Source organism: Microtus ochrogaster, chromosome 10 (assembly GCF_000317375.1).
Source record: "Microtus ochrogaster isolate Prairie Vole_2 chromosome 10, MicOch1.0, whole genome shotgun sequence".
Taxonomy (NCBI): Eukaryota; Metazoa; Chordata; class Mammalia; order Rodentia; family Cricetidae; genus Microtus; species Microtus ochrogaster.
The window spans coordinates 48,954,578-48,974,883 of record NC_022016.1 but is presented as its reverse complement, the minus strand read 5'-3'; the positions used below and the strand labels follow the sequence as shown (position 1 = coordinate 48,974,883).

The following is a 20,306-nucleotide window of genomic DNA, read 5'->3' as shown; positions in this document are numbered from 1 at the left end:
TTTTTTTGAGACAGGCTTTCTCTGTACTGGAACTTACTCTGTAGACCAGGCTGGCCTCAAACTCAGAGATCCACCTACCTCTGCCTCTAGAGTGCTGGGATTAAGGGCAGGCTCGTTAATGTATTTTCTAGTCTAGGGAATGTAGCTCAGTAGAAGAGTGTTTTATATAGTTCGTGGAAGGCCCTGGGTCCATTTTCTAGCAGAATCTCACAGAAAGGGGAGAGAAGAGGGAAGAGGGGGGAGAGGGGAGAGTCAGTCAGTCGCTCTAAGGTGCGAACCTGTGGGGGATTTGGCTAGCATATGCAAGGTCCTACCTAGTTTGGATCCCCAGAAAGGAAGGAGGGAGGAAAGGACACCTCGCAGAGGCTTTCATAAAATTGACACGGAAAGAGAGCCTTTCCCACGTAGGTACTTTGCAGTCGGGGTGACATGAGAACAAAGACAAGGACAGCAGGAATTTGGGCCGGCACTCATCGGGAGGGAAATGCGTGCATGGGAGACCAGGTGTGGGGCAGGAGCAAAGAGTGCGTGCACTCCGTGCAGAAAGCTCTGAAACCACAGGCCCCGCTTTCTGCACATCTCCAGCCACTCCAGGACGAGCCCTGCAAAGAAACTGTAAGCTCCTATCAGGGATCTGACGAAACACCAAGGCACAACCCCGACCAGAAGATTTAAGAGCGGTCTCCCCGGGTTCTGAGGCTTAAAAGCCCAGCCATAGCAGTTGAAAACATTCGCCGGCCAGTACGAGGTAGGGGGGAGCCGGTGCTGCAAGACAGAAAAGGGCGGGAAAATAAAGCGCTAAAGAAAGAAAGAACGGGCGGCAGGGAGGGAAGGACCTGCGCCTGGAGCCAATGACTAGGGCCGCGGCTGCGGCGCGTGCGCCAGGCCGCGCGAGATCTCGCGGGAAGAAGCCGTTGGTCCACGCCGGTGCTGCCGCTGCTGCTGCCGCTGCGGGGTGATAGGTGGGACGGGGGAGGGGGGAGTGGAGGCGGGAGCGAAGTCTCGCGAGAAGAGGCAGTTGCCGTAGCGGAGCCCTCTGGCTCTGGGCGAGAGTGTGAGTGGCTGGGAGCCGCCGGCGGAGCCGCGGACGGTTTGCTGAGCCCGTTAGTGCCGCCGCCATGTCCCGCTACCTGCGCCCCCCCAACACGTCTCTGTTCGTCAGGAACGTGGCGGACGACACCAGGTGAGAGCACCGGAGCAGCGACTGCGCGGGGGAGGCCGCGGGCGCACAGCGAGCGAGCGGCGGTCGGCGCGGCGCGGGGGAGGGGCGGGGCGAAGATGGCGGGGCCCGCGCGGGGCCTAGGCCGCGCCACCGGCCTCTGCTGGCCTTGCGGGAGCGTTGGCGGGCGCAGGGCCGCAGCGCAGCGCTGCAGGCGTGCGGAACCGCACGCTCGGGACCCTTCCTCCCCGCGTGCTCCTGGCTTGTCCAGTCTGGCGGGCCGGACGCCTGTTTCTCATTGATCCGACGTCCACGTTCCACGGGGTGCACGCCCCCTCGCCTTGGAAGGAATTTTTTGTTGTTGAAAGAGAAAAGGTTGCCAGGCGGGGCGCCCCTGGCCGGTGTTCCCAGCGCTCGGGGAGACCGGGGCGGGAGCATCGGCGCGAGTTCGAGGTCAGCTCGAGCTACGGAGGGAACCCCTGTCCCCCAAGTCGGAAAACAGAAAAAGATGCTAGTGAGAAATAACGGTATGGCGGGGGAGGGTGTTTGTAGCCTTTATCTTCCCCAGCTGGATGGAGGGTGGTTAATAGGTTAGAGATAATCGGGGAGAGACGGATTGTCGAGATTTGAGAAATTAGCAATTTTCCGGTTAAATGGAGTATCCCTCATGTTTCGCGGAAATCGCTTTGAAAACGGAATGCTGAAGAAGCCTCTCCTATTAGAGCTTCATAGTGAACTTAGATAAACTGACGCGGTACTTAAGTAGACCTTGTCACTCAGAAGGTTCTAGGAGTTCGAGATCAGGCTGGTTTTCAAAAAAAAAAAAAAGGCTTTGTTTTCAGCGATTCCCTTGCTTTGAATTTCCCCTGAACTTTTTGGGAGAGATTTTTATCACACGATCATACTTATGTCTGTAAAGATTTTCTCTAGAAAAACTGAAGCTTTTTTGTTGTTGTTGTTAGTTTTGTGGGGTTTTATTTACGGCTAGAAAAATCTCCCTTTTGTCTTTTTACATATTTGCCTTAACTTTTACATAAGGGTTTAGATATTTAAGATTTTTGTTGGCTGAACTGTTGAACAGTTTTAGGCTAAGCTGGGGATGATGGCCCAAGCCTGTAATTTCAGCACTTAGAGACTGAGTTCCAAGGTAACTTGGACTAGGATGAGATCCTGCCTTAAAATAGGGAAATTTAGCGAGGCGCACGCCTTAATCCCAGCATGTAGGAGGCGGGGGCAGGCGGATCTCTCTGTAAATTGGTCTACAAGAGCCAGTTCCAGCTCAGGCCCCAAAGAAACCCTGTCTCGGAAAACCAAAAGAGAGAGAGAGAGAGAAATTTTATTTTTCGGGGTAGAGTGTCTCTGTAGACCAGGCTTCCCTGGAATTCAGAGATCCGCCCGCTTCTGCCTCCTGAGTGCTGGGATCAAAGGTGTGTGCCACCACCCCCCATCGTGATGATTGTGTTTAAAAACATACAAGACCAGCCTTTTATGAATGGTGAAGACTGGATTTTTAAAATTGTTATTATTTACTCTAAGTAAAATAGTAATAGGCTTATAAGCACCTCCTCCCTTCTCTTCCTCAAGACAGGATCTCAGAAACAGGCTATTGTCTTAGGCTGGTTTTGAACCTACTCTTTATCCTGCCTTATCCATCTCCATCCTGGTTACTGGCATAAGATACCTTGCCCAGCACCACAGAGTGCTTTCTCTCACACCCCCTTTTCCAGCTCAGGCTGTAGCCAGGCTACAGTCCTCCTACCTCAGCTTTTCCAGTGCTTGGGTTACAGGTGAGCTGCCACACTTGGGTTTTATTTTTTTTGTTAGTTGTTTGGTTTATGTTGTTGTTATTGGGGGTTTTGGGTTTTTTTGCAGGGCAGGGTGTTTTTTTTTGTTTTTTTTTTTGTTTGTTTGTTTTTTGTTTTGTGACAGGGTCTCACTGTGTAGCCCTGTTTTGCCTGGAACTCACAGATTCTCCTTGCCTCCGTCTTCACGGTGCTGGAATTAAAGAATGGTGGGCTACCTGTTGTATGATGTGGGGTTGTTTGTCTTTAATTTTTTTTTTCATTTTTTTTTTTGAAAAAATATTTCTGCCTCCTGAGACAGAGTTTCTTCATGTATCCTGGAATTCACTCTACAGACCAGATTGGCCTGTGAGCTCAGATCCACCAGCCTCTTCCTCCTAAGCCCCACCTTTGAGATTCAGGAGGCTTGCTTGTTTCACTTTGGCCAGGACAGGGATATAGGTATCCATGAGTTATGCTATTATCAACCACAATCCGTACATTCCTTAAGATGATAATGAAATGTAATTGCAGGAACATGAACATAAAAAATTTGAGTTTTTTCATGTTTTAGGTCTGAAGATTTACGTCGGGAATTTGGTCGTTATGGTCCAATAGTAGATGTTTATGTTCCACTTGATTTCTACACTCGACGGCCAAGAGGATTTGCATATGTTCAATATCCTTTCTTCAGATGGATGATTAGTGAGGGGTGTTGAAGTTTGAAATTCAAGTTTTTATGTAAGTGGTGACATCTAAAAAAATAATCTTTTTTTGTCCTCTAATGTCTTATGTCTTCAAATCTTTTAAAATTCTGATTCATTGCTCTATTTCTTAAAGTTAATCCAAAAATAAACGTTTAAATTCCCATCCATGCTGCTGAAACTCAAATCAGTGATTTTAATATGATTTAAATTTGAATACGTTGGTTGCTACCACCTTTGATATAAGTCAAATTATTAAAAGTTAATGTATTCTTGTGCTTAGCAATTAAAGTTTAGTAATCTTGTTTATTATTTTGAATCACTTAATCAAAAACAAATTGTATAACAATGAGGTAAACTTCTTTAGTATTGTCCCTAATTTGCTGTCCTCTGTTGTTACCTCAGAATGTAAAGCTGTACAGTTATGGCGACCCCAAAGAGAAAGCATGAAAGAACTTTTAGAGTAGAGTTCAACACTTAAGGCAAGTAGACAAGCCAAAGACCTCTTAAGGATCAGGCTTGAAGAGAAGGGAGAGTTTGGGAAAAGAAAAGATAAAGAAAAGCTGGAAGAAGGACAAGCCTAATGGGAGACAAAGCCTCGCTTTATCCACAAAGGGGGAAAAGGTTGTTTTTCAAAGTTAAAGATAAAGCCATCTGTCATATTTGACCAAGCATCTCATGACAAGTCCTTCTGACAAGCACTAAAAGAGTTAAAGGTCAAGATGAAGTTGAATGATGGCCAAGATTAAAGGAGTCATACCTGATGTATCCTACAGAATAACTACTTTCCTTTTTTTTTTTATGTTTTTGCAAGCAGTTAATTTGCATAATTATGCCGGTTTGGTCTAGTGACAAAACCTGTAACATGAATTTGTGTGGGCCTTTGATATTGTGATTGTGGTCTTGTGTGAGTGTATTTTCTCCTACCTTATCAAGTTAAAGTACAGCAAAATATAACATTGTTGAGTTTAAATTCAGAGTAATTGGGTTTTAGACCAGATCATCAGGGGCTCTTTGGAATAGCATGAGGTATTTATTCCCATTCACAGAGCCCTACCTAAAAGGGAGAGACAGGTGCATGCTCTGGGGACTACTTAGGAAAACAGCTGGGGTGTTCTAGGGTATAGCCCTAGAATTTGTGGAGATAGTTTCCTTGTGGTTTGTTTTTGTTTTCTAAGTAGCTGCTGGTTCTTAGAATCCTGCTGGGCCTGCATAACTTAGCACTTGCAGATCAGTTGGCCCTGAATGCATTGCAAAGGGCCTTCCTGGTGTGGGTCACGATCAGGACCTGCAGCCAGTGATCCTTGACCCAGAGTTTCGGGTGATCTTATTTCTGACCTTCTGTAAGGTTATTTCCCTGCCCAAAAGGGAGAGCCGGTGGGTGGTGGGGTTGTGACTTTGGAGCCAGGAAACTTTCTTTTTGCTTAAATTCCGTTTCTTGAAACTCTGACCTTGTAATTTTCTGGTGAAACTCAGGGAAAAGTCGAAGGCTGCTTATATGGGGCCAGTGGTCAGGAGAACCTTGTGGATTTGTTAGAAAACTTAAAGGGTCATGCCTGTATCTGGTTTATTAATTACATGGATCCAGTCTGGTTCATAATGTTGATCAGGGTTTATGTGGTTTGAGGTAGCCCAGAAACAATGCCAGCATTAGTTTACCTCAAAGTATGTTGTACTTGACAGTAATGGGTAGTTAGTATTCAGAGAATCCAGAGTAGGGAACATGAAACTTTCTTGATGGCCAATATAGTGATACCTGCCTGTCCCTACTGCTGCTGCTGTGTCTTCCATGTACTTCTTCCCAGTTAGCCTTCTCTTCCTATCTTGGTTTAAGAAAAGGGTAAATTTTAAAACCTTACCCTCTAGACCAAGATTCTGTTTTTAAGGCTAGCACCCCAAGAATACTTTGCCCATATTCAATCTTTGTAGATCTTGATGTAAATCATCTTAAATTATACTCTGTCTCTTGGGGTAACAAAGTAGTATGCCTGTTAAGTGAACTAACTCACATTAGTTTAGCACCTAAGTACAGTTAACCTTGAGGGATGTTTATTTAAAGCTTTCAAGGTTCTAAATTCAGCCTTTTTATAAAGTTGAAAGCATGGTTATTTGAGACTTTCGAAAACCTCTCCTGTTTAACCTACTTGTCATGGGCTCAGGAAGAGAGCTTGAGGCCTATGACCCTTAATTACTTTCAAACAAAACGTGGAAATCTAATGATGGGCTGAAGTAGACTGTATTTTATCTGTGGAGTAAATATGTCAGTCTTGAAATAAATGTGTCATTTTGAAGATATTTTCTTGATTGGTGCTCCAAACTTGGACTTTTAATGTTTCAAGAAATTGAACTGTATGTGTTTAGAGTGACGAGGTTAGGGTATGGTGACAATCCATTCCAACCTTTCTCTCTGACAGGGCCCTTTGTGTGCTTACCTCCCATTAGAATGGTGCTTTTTTAGAAAGGGTGTCAAAATAACTCAACCAAGAGGTTCTCAGAGTACTGTTGGCTGACATGAGAGAGGCAGTTTCATTTCCCAAATGAAAATTGGGTGTTTTTCTACTTAGTGCTGGTAATACTGCCATGACTCTCCAGTGGGAACCAGCAGTCTGAAATGCTTTCTGCAAAAAGCTGTGGGTTTTCATAGTTAGGCTTTTTTCAGTCCAGGAGTCTTTGTGCCACTTGTTGAGAATGTGCTTTTGCAGTCTGCATGGATGGAATATGCACTTGGCATAGTGATTGAGTGTATTGCCTGATGCTGACTTAATATACCTATCAATGACTAGCATGCCTGACTTTTCCTGTGTAGTTCAAGACACAACTACATGAAATAATAGTATTTATTGCCTGTATCTGAAAAAGCTCTTTCTTCTTATAACGCATACTCTGCTTGCTTGTCTGAAAACTGAGATCTTTTTTATTTGAAATAAATATGAAAACAGTATTTTGGTTTTATTGTAAGAAACTTTGGTATCCACCAGAATTTACTGGCTTGTTTTTAATATCTTGTTTTATAAAGTTAATTCTTAGAACATGGGGGATTTTTTTTATGGTGTAATCTTGGTAGTTCAGTTATAGCAGATCTTACTGCAACATGTATCTATCTACATGCATTTCTTGAGAAGTGTATACTTTTTGTACATTTTTTTTGTAGTATAAGGTATAATTGCAACTGCTTTTATGCTGTATTAATGGCTGAGTCAACCAAATAGTTAAGTAGGGTCTGGATGAACCTATTATGTTATATTGGGCGATTGTGAATTGTTTCAGACTTTGCAAAGCATTCATTATCAAAGTTTACAAAACTTCTCAAGCCCCTTAACATTTAGCACATTTGAGGATGTTCGTGATGCTGAAGATGCTTTACATAATTTGGACAGAAAATGGATTTGTGGGCGTCAGATTGAAATCCAGTTCGCACAGGGGGATCGGAAGAGTAAGTACCCTAAGCCCAACATGTACAATGTGTTGCTTTTTAGACTTCAGGTTTTTTTCTCAAGTCATTTCTCATAAGGAACTTAAAATTAATTGGGTAGTTGTGTGGGTGCATGACTGGAAATGAATTCATAGAATTAGACTCAGAAAGGCTATCGAGATTAAACGAGTGTTAGTTCCTTTCAACTTTTGTATGTGTTAATTCTTGGAACTGCATGATTGTATGTAGCTGCATTTTGGTGCTACATGTTCTTTGTAGGCCAACTCTTGAATTTCAGATACTCTTATGTATCAATTCCTCTGTTCAAGTAGTTAACGTATTGCTTAGCAAACTAATTGTAAGAAAACATTGAAAAAACCAATAATTTTAACATTGAACAGTCTTTTGATAAACATTTTGAAGGTGAACAAAGGTTGCTGTTTGCCTTCTAGTTATGCCCCTCACACCAAAACAAAGACGTACTTTGAGTTACAAGATAACATTGTTTACTTGTTTAGTGTACACCTTTAATCCCAGCACTCAAAAGACAGGCAAAGACAAACATATCTCCTGTTTGAGACCAGCCTGTCTACAGAGTTCCAGGCAAGCCAGGCCTATGTGAGACTTTGTCTCAAAAACAGAGAGAGAGATGGCTCTGTTAAGAGTGCTGACTGCTCTTCTAGAGGATTTACAGCATCCATATAGTGCTAGCAACCTTCTGTAACTACAGTTCCAGAGGAATCAAACCCTCTTCTGGACTCTGGGCAGTTCATGTGCAGACATACATGCAGGTACATCACCTCTGTATGTAAAATTTTTTTTTAAGAAAAAGAAAAGAATTCGGAACTGTTACCGTAATATGAAGGTTTAGATGCTAAGATTTTAATGTTTCTAAGTATTTCTATTCTGTTTGCCTAGCACCAAATCAAATGAAAGCCAAGGAAGGGAGAAATGTGTACAGCTCTTCACGATATGATGATTATGATCGATATAGACGTTCTCGGAGCCGAAGTTATGAAAGGAGGAGATCAAGGAGTCGCTCTTTTGATTACAACTATAGAAGATCTTACAGTCCTAGAAAGTAAGTGTGGGACACAATGATCTGTTATTGTTTAATGTTTGTAGCCAACTACAGTGGCATTTACCTGTGATCCCAGCTTTTCAGGAGACTGAGATGAGAGGGCCACATGAGCCCAGGAGTTCTAGGCTCACAATAAAATATTGTAAAGCCCCGTCTTAAAAGTAAAGACATGTTTATTAACATGTAAAATATATGTGTATCTATATTGCCTTTTTGTGTATGTTCAATGCTTCATTAAGACTCTAAATAGACACTTGTCACTGTTTGCTTTTTCTCATATGCTTTTTAGCAGTAGACCGACTGGAAGACCACGGCGTAGCCGAAGCCATTCCGACAATGATAGGTAAATAATTTTGCTTTGAGAAAGACTCGTGTTTTTTTGATTTCAGAGTGAACTTTTGCTCTAAAAGTAACAAATTTGATTAATATAGAATCTAATTTTTACTCTAATTGTATCTCTCCTCTGTTTTGAAAGATTCAAACACCGAAATCGATCTTTTTCAAGATCTAAATCCAATTCAAGATCACGGTCCAAGTCCCAGCCCAAGAAAGAAATGAAGGCTAAATCACGTTCTAGGTCTGCATCTCACACCAAAACTAGAGGCACCTCTAAAACAGATTCCAAAACACATTATAAGTCTGGCTCAAGATATGAAAAGGAATCAAGGAAAAAAGAACCACCTAGATCCAAATCTCAGTCAAGATCACAGTCTAGGTCTAGGTCAAAATCTAGATCAAGGTCTTGGACTAGTCCCAAGTCCAGTGGCCACTGATAGTATAAATCATGATACTTTCTAGGCATGTATCATTCATTTACTCATAGTTTGGTATACTTAAATTATCAGGAATACAATGTTGCAATGATGCGTTTTAAAAAAAAATAAAATAAAAAACACTTGTTAGTTTTCCCTGTACCAGGCAATGGTTATAATTAAAATGATATGCTGTTGAGAAGCCACTCTTAAGAGTCCAGTTTGTTTAATGTTATGGGCAGCTACCAATTTGTGGTGTCTCTGTATATTTTTGTAAAGATCCTCATTTTTTTATGCTTGAAGTATTTGGTGAAAAGATGTTGGTTGACCATAATTTGCAACATTGTCTTATTAAAAATAAATTTTCATATCCATATTTGGTAGAAGTGTTAACCTAGAAATGTAGTTTGCTAAGAAGATAGAATGATACAAAACTGAAGTTGTAGCCACATTACAACACTGACTGCTCAGACACATTTAGGTTCAGGGTGGACCTTTATGTCTTGTCATGATGTCTAAGCCCATGGTGATTATTTATGATGCAATGTGGAATAGGTTTGGTTTGGTTTGGTTTGTTTGTTTGTTTTGGTTTGATTTTTGTTAACTCCACTGTTTGGGAAATGATGCCAACTGGGTTAAATAGTATTTTCAGGGAGATTGAACTTTTCAGTGAAACATGAAGCCTTCCCTGCTTTCCCCTTCCTCCCCGCCCCGCTGGTTTCAAAGAATTGAAACGTAAAATTATACATAAGAAAAGAATTCCCCGTTAAGTTTTGAACATGTCAGTGATGGCGGGAATCATTTTAAGGGGAAAAGACTGTTTTTAGCATAGTTTCTCTAAAATTCAACTATTATTATTTAGGGGTTTTATTTTATTTTTTTTCTGTTAGGAGCAAGTAAACTGAAAGTACAATTTGTTTATATACATAGTGTAAAACAAAGTGAATTTTGATGCTTACAGCACTTGGTGTGTGTGTATGTTTGTATCAGAGTCTGCCTGTCCTCTTCATGAGGAAGGCTTGCTCTTTACACCTCAGTTTATTAATGTAGGCAAGTTGAAAAGATGACACTCCTAGGTGATTCTGTGGTGCCGTGAATTTTTGGAAAATGTTGAGTTTTAAGCAAAGGCCACATCACTTAGTTTTTGATAATGTAGGACATGCCTAAAATAAGGAAGTGATACCCTTAAATATTTATAATTTTTAGTATTTCTCTTCAAGATCATTAGGAGACAGTAGAGTGACTTGAAATGTCCAGTGTCATTTCAGAATTAAAAGTAAGCATCTTTAAAATCTCAGACTGCTTGCTTGTGGAGGTGAGTGGAGATAGCGTGGGGGCGATCCTTCTAGAGGATTACCTGATTTTTTTTCTTTCAATTTTGATTTTAGAAATTTAGGCCTTGCTTGTAGAGAATAAAAGATGGTTTATAAGAACTGTTTGTGGAATGTGTTTGGAGGATTAATTCTAGAATCTTTGTATATTTAATAGTATTTTTAACTTTCATTTCTTTACTGTTTGCAGTTAATGTTCTTGTTCTGCTATGCAATCATTTATATGCACGTTTCTTTAATTTTTTAGATTTTCCTGGATGTATAGTTTAAACAACAAAAAGTCTATTTAAAGCTGTAGCAGTAGTTTGCAGTTCTAGCAAAGAGGAAAGTTGTGGGGTTAAACTTTGTATTTTCTTTCTTATAGAAGCTTCTAAAAAGGTATTTTTATATGTTCTTTTTAACAAATATTGTGTACAACCTTTAAAACATCAATGTTTGGATCAAAACAAGACCCAGCTTATTTTCTGCTTGCTGTAAATTAAGCAAACATGCTATAATAAAAACAAAATGAAGGAAATAATGATTAACTGGAATTATTATAGTACTGAATGAGTCTAAAATAATGGAAATTACCATTTTTTGTAGATTTAGGAATATTTTAATCAGTGTTGACATTAGGTACAACTAACCTGTTCTGGGGATGATAGAACTTGTCAGAAATCTACATATTTTACATAGTATTTAAGAATTCCTTATGTCAAAGTCATTTCATGATTGCTCAATAAGCCTCTTCAGTTAAATCATATAAGAGGTTATTTAGTAATGGCATATGAAAATGAATATTTGACAAGCTAACTATAAATTTATGTTTTCATTATTACAAAGTAGTATCAATTCTGCTCTTTCCTTTTCCTAAAGAAGACATATTGGGTTTATGACATGATTTTAGAAGCTTTTTCATTGAATGTTCATGAGCAATTTAAACAATGACCACTTGGGCGGGGGTAGGTATTTTTGTGGACTGAATTCTAACTATTTTGCAGTAACAGTTATAACTGATTTAGTATTTATGCTGAGCCAGACATGGTTAAAGAGACTTGATTGATTCGTTCACTTCACAAAACCCTTTTAGAAAGATATTCCCCCATAGCCGGGAACTAATGGCACAGTAAATGCTACCAATGACAGAGCCAAGATTTGAGCCCAGATTTGATGCTTAAATTTTTTAAAAACAATAGGTAAAGAGGTACCCCCCATAACACTGTGTTTAGTCTGTTTTGTTAATTTATTTTTACACTCAAACTGTTTTAACTTGAGAAGCTTACACATTGTGTAAGACATGGTATGCCCAACAGAGCTTCACAAGGACTATATACAGTTGCACTCATAGTGGCATCCTACTGAGACCCAGTGAGGATTTTCAGTTTTAAGCTAAATATGGGTCGTGCTAAGTTTCATAGTCAGTGAGAACCTCTTGTGTGTCTACACTGGGCTCTATTGAATAGGACATTTGTGTTGAGACTCAAATGAAGGCTGACACTTTGCCTTTCTTTTTACTTAAGCTCTCTGCCTTTTTTTCCCCCCTCTAAATAAGCCAAGTCAGCAAGAAGAAAAGTGAGAGGTGATGAGTGCTTCAGTGAGAAAGGACAGGTGCTCCATAGAGTTTGAGCTATTAAGTCACAGCCTAGGGAAGAGACCTGGGAACTACTGTACTATTCTCTTGAAAATTTGGCCCAGTAAGCTGCTACATCCAGTTCAACTAACAAAATCCTGTATACCACAGAGAAGAATAAAGAGAAAACCAAACTGACAAACATCCTTCTTTTATTTAAGACCAAACTGCAGCTGGAATACCCAGTACAGTTCTGCTTACTACACTTCAAGAAAGATCTGAAAGCGGAAAAAAGAACCAAAGAAGGGCAGTTCAAGCGACCAAAGGGTGGGTGGAAGGTGCTGCAGTATGAATACTGTACGAATATTTTGACTCTGGTCTGAAAAGATAAAAGAATTATCGAAAACTACATGGAATAATTGAAGTCCCTTCAAGTTTGAAAGTAAGCATTTTAGGACAAATAAAAGGAAATTCAACTTTGTACTTGTGGAAACTAATCCCTAAATATGAACAGATATATATTGACTCACGGGTGGCAGATCCAGGATAACTTACTGGTAACTAGGATGTCTGAATATCAGGAAGACAGCCATAGTCTCTTAACAGTGCCTCTCTTGGTCTGTCTCAAACTAAATTGAATGGTAAAGGTATGGTCCAATACAAAATTTTTCTTGGTTATCTTAAAAATCAGTTCCACTTAACGCCAGTGTTGGCAGGTCTTGCCTTTGTTTATTCCAGTGCCAGTATTTTCTGCTTAACTGTTTGTTTTGTTGGCATCTGAGTTTTATTTACGTGTATACCATGTATAGTTTACATCTAACCACTCCTTCCCGGGTTAATTCCACTTATACTTGACATCCAACCATGAGGGCCCATCTCTTTCTCACCTCTTGCCTAGACAGTATGTTCAACAGATATTTATTGAATCCTTACTGTGGGCAAAACATACTGGATAATTGGAGAAGAATAGATAATTACTTTAGTAAGTACATACTGAGCACAATCTAGTGAGTCATTATAGTATGGCCACATTTTGAAGTGTATTATGGCGATTTTTCATATCATTCATATTCTAATGTAATTATAAAACTACTATCAAAGATAAGTAATTTTATGGTTGTCTGCCATTTAAAATTATCTAGTATTTGTATTCCATGACTACAAATAAGAAAACCTGTGATAAGCAGATTTACTGTGCAGTGATTAATATGCTAGAGTAATAACTAAATTGTTCACTCCTGGCTCAGTCAAACAAATAGATAATCCCCAGAATAACAAGTATTTAACTTTGCATTAAAGCAGACCCTGGGTGCTATAATTAGATTATTTTGAGGCAGACAGCTGTTACCCCAGTGACTTAGTATATTCTGTATTGGGAAAAAAATGTTTACCAGATTAGACTTTTAGTGATATACTTGTACATTTTATAGGGGACATACTCTGTGTATAGGTGATAACTTTGTAGTGTCACAAAATGTTTTTGATTCCTTGGCTCCTTGTTAGGATATGAACCTGTTTATCAACATTGATTCCATCACATTTGAATTTTTGTTGTATTTTTGCCACATTTAAAATTGTCAAAAATCTGAAATCTGGAAACAGTGTAAAGCCTTTTATAGCAATTTTTAAAATGTAATAGGATTACACATAAATGAAGGGAGGTAAAATGAAGGTTATTTTGTGTTAAACTTTTCAGCCTGCCCAAACTTAAAAAGGCAGCAGGTACCAGGTGAGAATTACAAATTTTGGCTTCATTTTTGTTGCTGTTTTTATTTTGAATCAAGTTGGAAATGCTTTTATAGTTTTATTTTCAAGGACACAATAAAAATTGATAAAAACTGAATTTAGCATTTATTTCAAGATTATAAATCACAAAATGTGTTTTTTAGCATTACATAATTAGCATTGGATTGGTTTTAAAGATAGAAGTTCTGTGTATTTCACAGTTATCTGTGCAATTCGTAGGTGTTTTGTTCTCTACTTCCCCTCGCCATTTCCTTTCAAATTGAACTTAAGGCCTTCCAGAGGAGAGAATGGAGTGTGTTTACATGAGGGTTTGATTTGGTTTGCTTTTTTAATTGTACTATTTGGATTTCTTTGCTTTTAGGGGTTTCATTTACCAGAATTACCTTGTTTGTTTACAAGTACAATAACCGTACTTGACAGTTGTTAAGATTTTAAGTATGGTAAATTAGAAAGGGCCCCTGTGGTTTGGGTAGCTGTAGAGTTAAATTGTTTTAGCCTGTCTATTGTGGTTTCCGTGTATATTAAAGGCTGCCGATATACTAAGCACTTGCTGTGCCAAGTTGTATGTTTTTCAGCTATTCCTATTTAACTTTCAAAAGCATCACTTGTCTTCTGTGGGATGCCCAATATGTGGACAGAGATTTTTGCATACATACTCCTTACACCTTCTTCAACTTTACTAGGTAAAATGTAGATTAAGTGTATTCTAAGATTTATAGGCTGTCTGGAGCTTGGGTACTCCACACTGGCTTTTCCAAATTTCAGTATCTTTGGAGTATTTTTGTGCTACCCTTTTTTTTTTTTAAGTTTGTTTTTATAAAACACTAAGATTAAAGAATGTAGAGTAGCCAGGACTCCGGGGATCATCAAAGTCCTTATAAAGGAAATTTTCAGAGGGAAATGTCCTCAATTTTCAAGGATCTGATAGATGAACTTTAATTAAAGAACTTTGTCTTCAACTAGTTTTGCCAAGATTATCCTATGGAAGACTTTCTCTTAGTGTTTTCCTGTCTCTTCTTTCAGCAGTGTTGGTTATTAATGTTTGTGTATTTGTAAAGTTGGTTCGCGTGTAGGCATGTAAATTTTCATTAGTAACAGTATGTGAAAGGTCTTTCTTTGTAATTCAGTTTTTTGCAGGTCATATTTCTTTGAATGCTGGAGAGTAAAATAAACTGGTCTAGGTGCTTTTAAAAAAATTCTTGCTTTTTTCTGTAGACTTCGTTATACCTTACAGGTATGACTACCTGAGTAGACAGTTTTGTTTCTGAGGTTTTAGAGCTTTATTCTTTGATTTAGTCATTGCCCGAGCTGCAAAAATTAAAACCATCTGAAATCCTCATACATGCACTTTGTACTTAGACTTAAAATAAGGTTGTTGTCATGGAGACAACACTACACGCTGACACCAAAATACAAGAAAGCTTCTCAGTATGTGGCTACCAGACTTCATGAGTGCTTTTTATATTTTGGTGTTTATGCCTCCTAAGTAGTGGACTTACAGGTTTTTTGAGGCAAGGTCTTGCTGTCTTGGAGCCTCAAACTCCTATCTAGCTGCCTCTGCCTACATACTCTCGATTCCTGTTAATTTTCTGTGAATAATCATGAAATGGGGAAATTTTTTATTAAACTGTTTTAAACTCAACACTTGTAAGGTTGCACAAGTTATTTGGTTTTTTTGCTGTCAGCACTGTAGGAAAGTGTAGAGGAGCTGGGTACGTTGATCCACACCTTTAATCTCAGAAGAAAGGTCCAGTTTAACAACCAGCAAGCAAATCAGTAGCCTCACTGACCAACAGTCATATCCCGAAATTTGGCAGCCGCAAATCATTTCAATCAAAACAATCTACTGGGGAGGAAAAGTTTTATTTCTTAATTTCATACTTCAAAATCAGATCATAATTTTATGAACTTGTCCTTTATTACACTGTTTTGATTTGGACAGTATCTGGTCTGAACTTAATTGAGGAAATACAAATTGGTTATTTTGCTCAAGCACTTAAAAGTAACTTGTGTTTGGGCTAACATGCTAGAGATTGCTTTGCATAAATTATTTAAACTTAAATAATCACTTTCATGATTTGATAAGGGCAATGAATCTTTGGGTTTAAAAAGATCAGGAAGAGCCGGGCGGTGGTGGTGCACGCCTTTAATCCCAGCACTCGGGAGGCAGAGGCAGGCGGATCTCTGTGAGTTCGAGACCAGCCTGGTCTACAAGAGCTAGTTCCAGGACAGGCTCCAAAGCCACAGAGAAACCCTGTCTCGAAAAACCAAAAAAAAAAAAAAAAGATCAGGAAGAGAATCTGGCTGCATCTTACATCTCTTCTTAAAAACAGGAAATGTCTTGGCAGCTTAAAGCCTTTCAATATAAAAACTTAATACAACAGTGAACTTTGTATGGGTTACAATCACCACTTACATTGATACACTGGCACTTAAGCACAAGGGCAATCTTGAAAACTGGAGACCTTTAAAATTAGGCCATAGTATAAAAACAGTTCATAGTCTTATTCACCAGCAAATTCACATTAAAAATAAGTTGTGTTTTTTTTTCTTTTTGCAGAATAAAGGGAAGGAAAACTTTACATATGTTACAAGCTTATTACATGTATTTACATGGCTTTTTTCTTCCCTAGGTATTTAATTTTCACATACACAATTCCCTGCTTCAAGCAAGCTTTGTAGGAAGCTACTGAATAGAAATGTAAAAGATTTTGTATATGATGCTTATCCAGTGCATAAGAAATGAGCACTATCATCTACTTCACCTCATTCCAATAAGAGGCAGCTATTTGAAAAGATGCCTGTGGTGTTAGGGTTTGGGTGTTTCTAGAACATGTAATTGAACTATGCGCCTTGTTTGCAGCCTTTATATCTTATTAGCTAAATGCTTACTGTCTGATTTCCTTTTTTTTTTGTTTTCCACTAGACAATAAAAAGCTGGTTACTGTTCTCCAAATCTAAGCTTGAATTTGGTTAGCAAAACTACCAAGTAGGAATAGCTACTTAAATTATGACACTATTATAATATAGTGTACATAGGACATAAATCAGATGTCTGCTTATAGTTATGAATTAGTTTTATAAAAATTCTCTAAAGTCAAACCAACTCATGGCTACATATGAACATCACAAAATTTAAAATTAGTACTTAGATTTAAACCTGTACTTTAAGTAGGGTTTTAAGTTGAAATGTCATCATTTCCTTATCTGAAGGGTTCAATGAAACAGGAACCCAGTGGCTTGGTGGCTTGGGCAGAACACTTGGTGATGGTGGTTCACTAAATTTGGCTCCAGCATAGTTCTGGTTAGCCTGAGACTTAAAAAGCAAGCTTGGACTTGTTAAGCTACCATTCCAATTTGGGTCGTTAGAAAGACTCTTGTTCTTTCCCCCATTCTGCATGGCCTGCCATGCAGCTGCCGATGGACTGTACCCATGTCCTCTTTCTTTTTTCTTATGAACGATCTTCATCTGGGAATTCTGATCCTTGGTCTTCTGTCTGTTGTGCTGTTGTTGGCTCTTGCTAACATTTCTAGATTGAGGGGCTGGAATGTTATACCTCTCTCCACCACCCATCTTGAGCTTCTTTGTCACCTGGAAGTAAATAAATGTAAACACGAGTAAGTTTCCAAAGTTTGTATTCTAGAAATGTTGGTAAAGAAAATAGGAACTAGCTGCCATTACACAGGCTTGCCCCACCAGACCATTTACCTCAAAAATATTAAAGCTAGTCCTAACCCAAATACCAGTTGTTTGTGAAAGCTAAATAAAAGAAAATTAGAAAAAGACCCACACGTAAATATACCACCAACCTCTTTTGGACAGGGTATCCTGTACCAGAATGACCTCCAATCAGTTTGAGCAGTTTTGCCCCGACCCCTTGAGTGCTGGGATATGCAGTCCTTAATGGTTTAAAATTACTTATATCATAAATATTAGCCTCATTATGATATGAATCTTTTACCACTATAATAACGAGGAGATGTGAATCTTGATACCTTTCAGTCTGCTTCTCAGATTGCAGGATCTCCACTACTTGTCCTCTTCCTTGCTGCCAAGCCCAGGATAAGAGATGTTGCTTTCTGCTAGATCCTTTCCTTTGTCTCAATACATAAGTTTTCATGAGCCAATCTGCTGATTTCAGCCTGGGAGCTGAGGCCAACATCGAGTCTCCTCAGCACACAAGTCTGAGAGAAGTCCTAACTAGAAAATGAAAGATAATTACTCAGAAACAACCCAAAAAAGTGATCACAAACACACACGTAAGATGGCTGTTACTTCCTCAAGGCTTCTAGAACATAAGACAGATGTATGAGACCATGACTTTCCTTGACCTCATATATGTCAACCAATTCTCGGTGATGTCTTGTAAGGCCTCCCTGGCCACCCGCTTTAAAGGCAAACTAAGGAAGCATTTGCTTCTGTGACCGCACAGCGTAGTTCCTATGAAACTTGGGACCACGTTTTTTAAATTCTATCCGGAGTTTTTGCTCTAACCCCACAGACATTTCCACATTTAAGCTGTTACCAACAACGTGCACGGATGGTGCTTTTGGGTTGAGTCCACACTCCCGGTTCCGTACGAAACCGTATCATTAACCATGCACGCCGCCCAAAGTGAACGATCATCGAGGTTTCTCGCTGTTCAAACTAGCATGGCTGAGAGAACCTCCAATTTTTCTGTCACAATGTCCGCACTCGCAGTAAACCCGAAATGCCAGCCCGCAGGCTGACCGCCTGCGCCCGCGGTTCAATTCCTGGGGAGACGCGCTGCCCGGCCCAACAATGGCCCGTGGTGGCCAACATGGCGGTCCCCGCCACACTCACCGACTTCGAGTTCGGGCGGTGGCGGCAACTCCCTCTCGACCTCCAAACCTCCCTCCCTTAACAGGGAGAAACGATTCGCGGATCAAACACTGCCCACGAGCGACTCACAGAGCACAGTTTGTCCTCGACCAGCCTCCTGCTTTACCGACAAAATGGAGGCTCCTGCGAGCGCGGAAGAGGGCCGGCGACCCCGCAGCCAATGAGGGCGCGGCAGCTGCGTCACGGCCAATGAGACGCCAGCCACCGCCTGTTGCTGGGGCAGGCCGGAGCGAGTGCGGGCCGGCTGTTGTGGTGGTTTGAAATCCTGCGGGAGGAGCATGTCGGGAATAACCGCCCGGCGGCCGAGCTGCGCTGCGGGGCTCTCCCGCGGGCTGGCGGCGGGCCAGCTGCTCTCCGGGCGGCCGGGCTGCTCGGCTGCTTCGGTGACCAGGCCCTGCCCAGCCGCCGTGGCTTTGTTTCTGGTTCTGTGCCCTGCCGTCACTTTGCGATCCCCACCTAGAGCTCGGCAAACATTGTGCACACGACTGTTTCACATCCTTTGCGAGGCCCCTCTGATGTAACTAGTCTTTCTCTGGACCTGAGACAGTCACCATGAGGACCTGCTTTTTCTAAACACAGCACTGGCTAGTCCCTTACTGCATTTTTGGTCTTGTTTAGTAAGTGGGAAAAATGGGAGAGAAATTACATCAAGGTTCGGGGAAGAAAGAAGAGGGACATCTTTTTGGTTATTGGTTTTTGTTTTTTGAAAAATAGTGTGTATCCCAAAATCAAGGGTTTTAAAAATGAACACTGAATTCTATAAATAATTGGCGGGGAAGGGAAGGGGCGGGCGTAAATGATCCAGAATCAATCAGGTTTGTGCTGTGTGTTTTAGCTCATTCCTGTAATCCCAGTTTCTCAATTTCGAGGTCAGACTGAACTACATAGCAAAACTCTGTCTCAACGAAACAAAAACATTTTTTTTAAACAAAAACATTTCATTGGCTCCAAATTGTAACGCAGTTGCCCCCCAGGATTTTGCAAGCCTGTGCGCGTACATCATGAGTGCTTCTTATGCTGCATTTTGTTTATTTCTTTTCATCCTTACAGCAATTTTAAGGGCAAGGGAGTACTGGGGAAGTAACTGGGCTTCAGAAAATCTCAGTGGTCTACACTTCCAAAACATGAAGCCATGAGATCCCAGAGCCTAGGCTCAGGGAGTGTGCCTGAAAGGCGATCAGCCTAGAGGACACACATGCTGTTGCTAACAGTGCCAGGAGGTTGGGTAGCGTGAAGCCTGCTTCTTGCCAATTGGCAGAATCCGCTCTCTCAAGGTCAGAGTCAGACTGCCCTTGGGAGAGCAATGGTCTGACTTTTGCCATCTGGCTTTTGCTCATTCATTAGTAGCTACCAACAGCCACGAGAGCTCTAAACTGGGGACCATGTGTGAAAAATAGTGCCTCTTAGGAGGATCCCCCTCCTTGCCTGGCTGATCCCCTCCCATCTTGAGTCCTGTTTATGTATCTGTATTTGTTCTGCGCATTGCATGATTGCAGTGCTCTGGGATGCCAGAAGAGGGCGTCCGATGCTCAGAAAGGCTTTAGAGATGACCACACTCTGCCATGTGCGTTCGGTGCTGGTCTTCATCCTCAGCTGTAAAGGAACTCTTTGATCTCCATACTAACCTTTAAAAATCAGTTCCACAAACACAATCGAGTCACTACTTCTGAGTTAAAGCAGGAAAATGTTAACCAGGCCTGATGGCACATGCTTTTGATCCCAGCAAAGGCAGGTGGATCTCTTGAGTTTGAGGACTGCCGGGATTACATAGAAACCGTGTCTTAAAAAACAAAACAAAACAAAAACATCAAAAAATGCTGATGCTGGGCAGTTGGTGGCACATGCCTTTAATCCCAGCACTCAGAGGCAGAGGCAGGCGGGTAGATCCCTGTGAGTTCAAGGCCAGCCTAGTGTTCAAGAACTA

At 40.6% G+C, this 20,306-nt stretch overlaps 2 protein-coding genes across 6 annotated transcripts; one reads left to right on the top strand and one right to left on the bottom strand.

Annotated features, from left to right (window-relative positions):
- The first annotated feature begins 1,016 nt into the window (after positions 1-1,016).
- On the top strand, positions 1,017-14,714 carry Srsf10 (serine and arginine rich splicing factor 10). Of its 5 annotated transcripts, XM_013348405.1 has the most exons (7): positions 1,017-1,183; positions 3,515-3,619; positions 6,974-7,077; positions 7,975-8,137; positions 8,427-8,480; positions 8,613-8,714; positions 11,994-14,714. In XM_013348405.1, exons 1-7 carry the CDS (start codon positions 1,119-1,121, stop codon positions 12,052-12,054), a joined length of 654 nt encoding a protein of 217 aa, XP_013203859.1. In that variant the 5' UTR covers positions 1,017-1,118; the 3' UTR covers positions 12,055-14,714. The 5 variants fall into 5 exon arrangements, with proteins under 5 accessions (XP_013203859.1, XP_005353096.1, XP_005353095.1 ...); XM_005353039.2 differs by lacking the exon at positions 8,613-8,714 and having other exon boundaries at positions 8,430-8,480; XM_005353038.2 differs by lacking the exon at positions 8,613-8,714.
- Positions 14,715-15,365: 651 nt separating this feature from the next.
- On the bottom strand, positions 15,366-18,534 carry Pnrc2 (proline rich nuclear receptor coactivator 2). The gene is made up of 3 exons (XM_005353035.3): positions 18,344-18,534; positions 17,515-17,719; positions 15,366-17,110 (listed from the first exon to the last, which is right to left on the bottom strand). The coding sequence occupies exon 3, from the start codon at positions 17,090-17,092 to the stop codon at positions 16,673-16,675; it is 420 nt and encodes a 139-aa protein (XP_005353092.1). The 5' UTR covers positions 17,093-17,110; positions 17,515-17,719; positions 18,344-18,534; the 3' UTR covers positions 15,366-16,672.
- Between the last annotated feature and the right edge of the window lie 1,772 nt (positions 18,535-20,306).

What these genes read in the sequence shown, in the direction of transcription:
- Pnrc2 (XM_005353035.3), bottom strand. Translation starts at nt 17,092, where the DNA reads ATGGGTGGTGGAGAGAGGTATAACATTCCAGCCCCTCAATCTAGAAAT.
- Srsf10 (XM_005353036.2), top strand. Translation starts at nt 1,119, where the DNA reads ATGTCCCGCTACCTGCGCCCCCCCAACACGTCTCTGTTCGTCAGGAAC. An exon ending in AGATCTTACAGTCCTAGAAA is followed by an intron (nt 8,138 to 8,426) that starts GTAAGTGTGGGA and finishes TATGCTTTTTAG; the next exon opens with CAGTAGACCGACTGGAAGAC. An exon ending in AGCCATTCCGACAATGATAG is followed by an intron (nt 8,481 to 8,612) that starts GTAAATAATTTT and finishes CTGTTTTGAAAG; the next exon opens with ATTCAAACACCGAAATCGAT.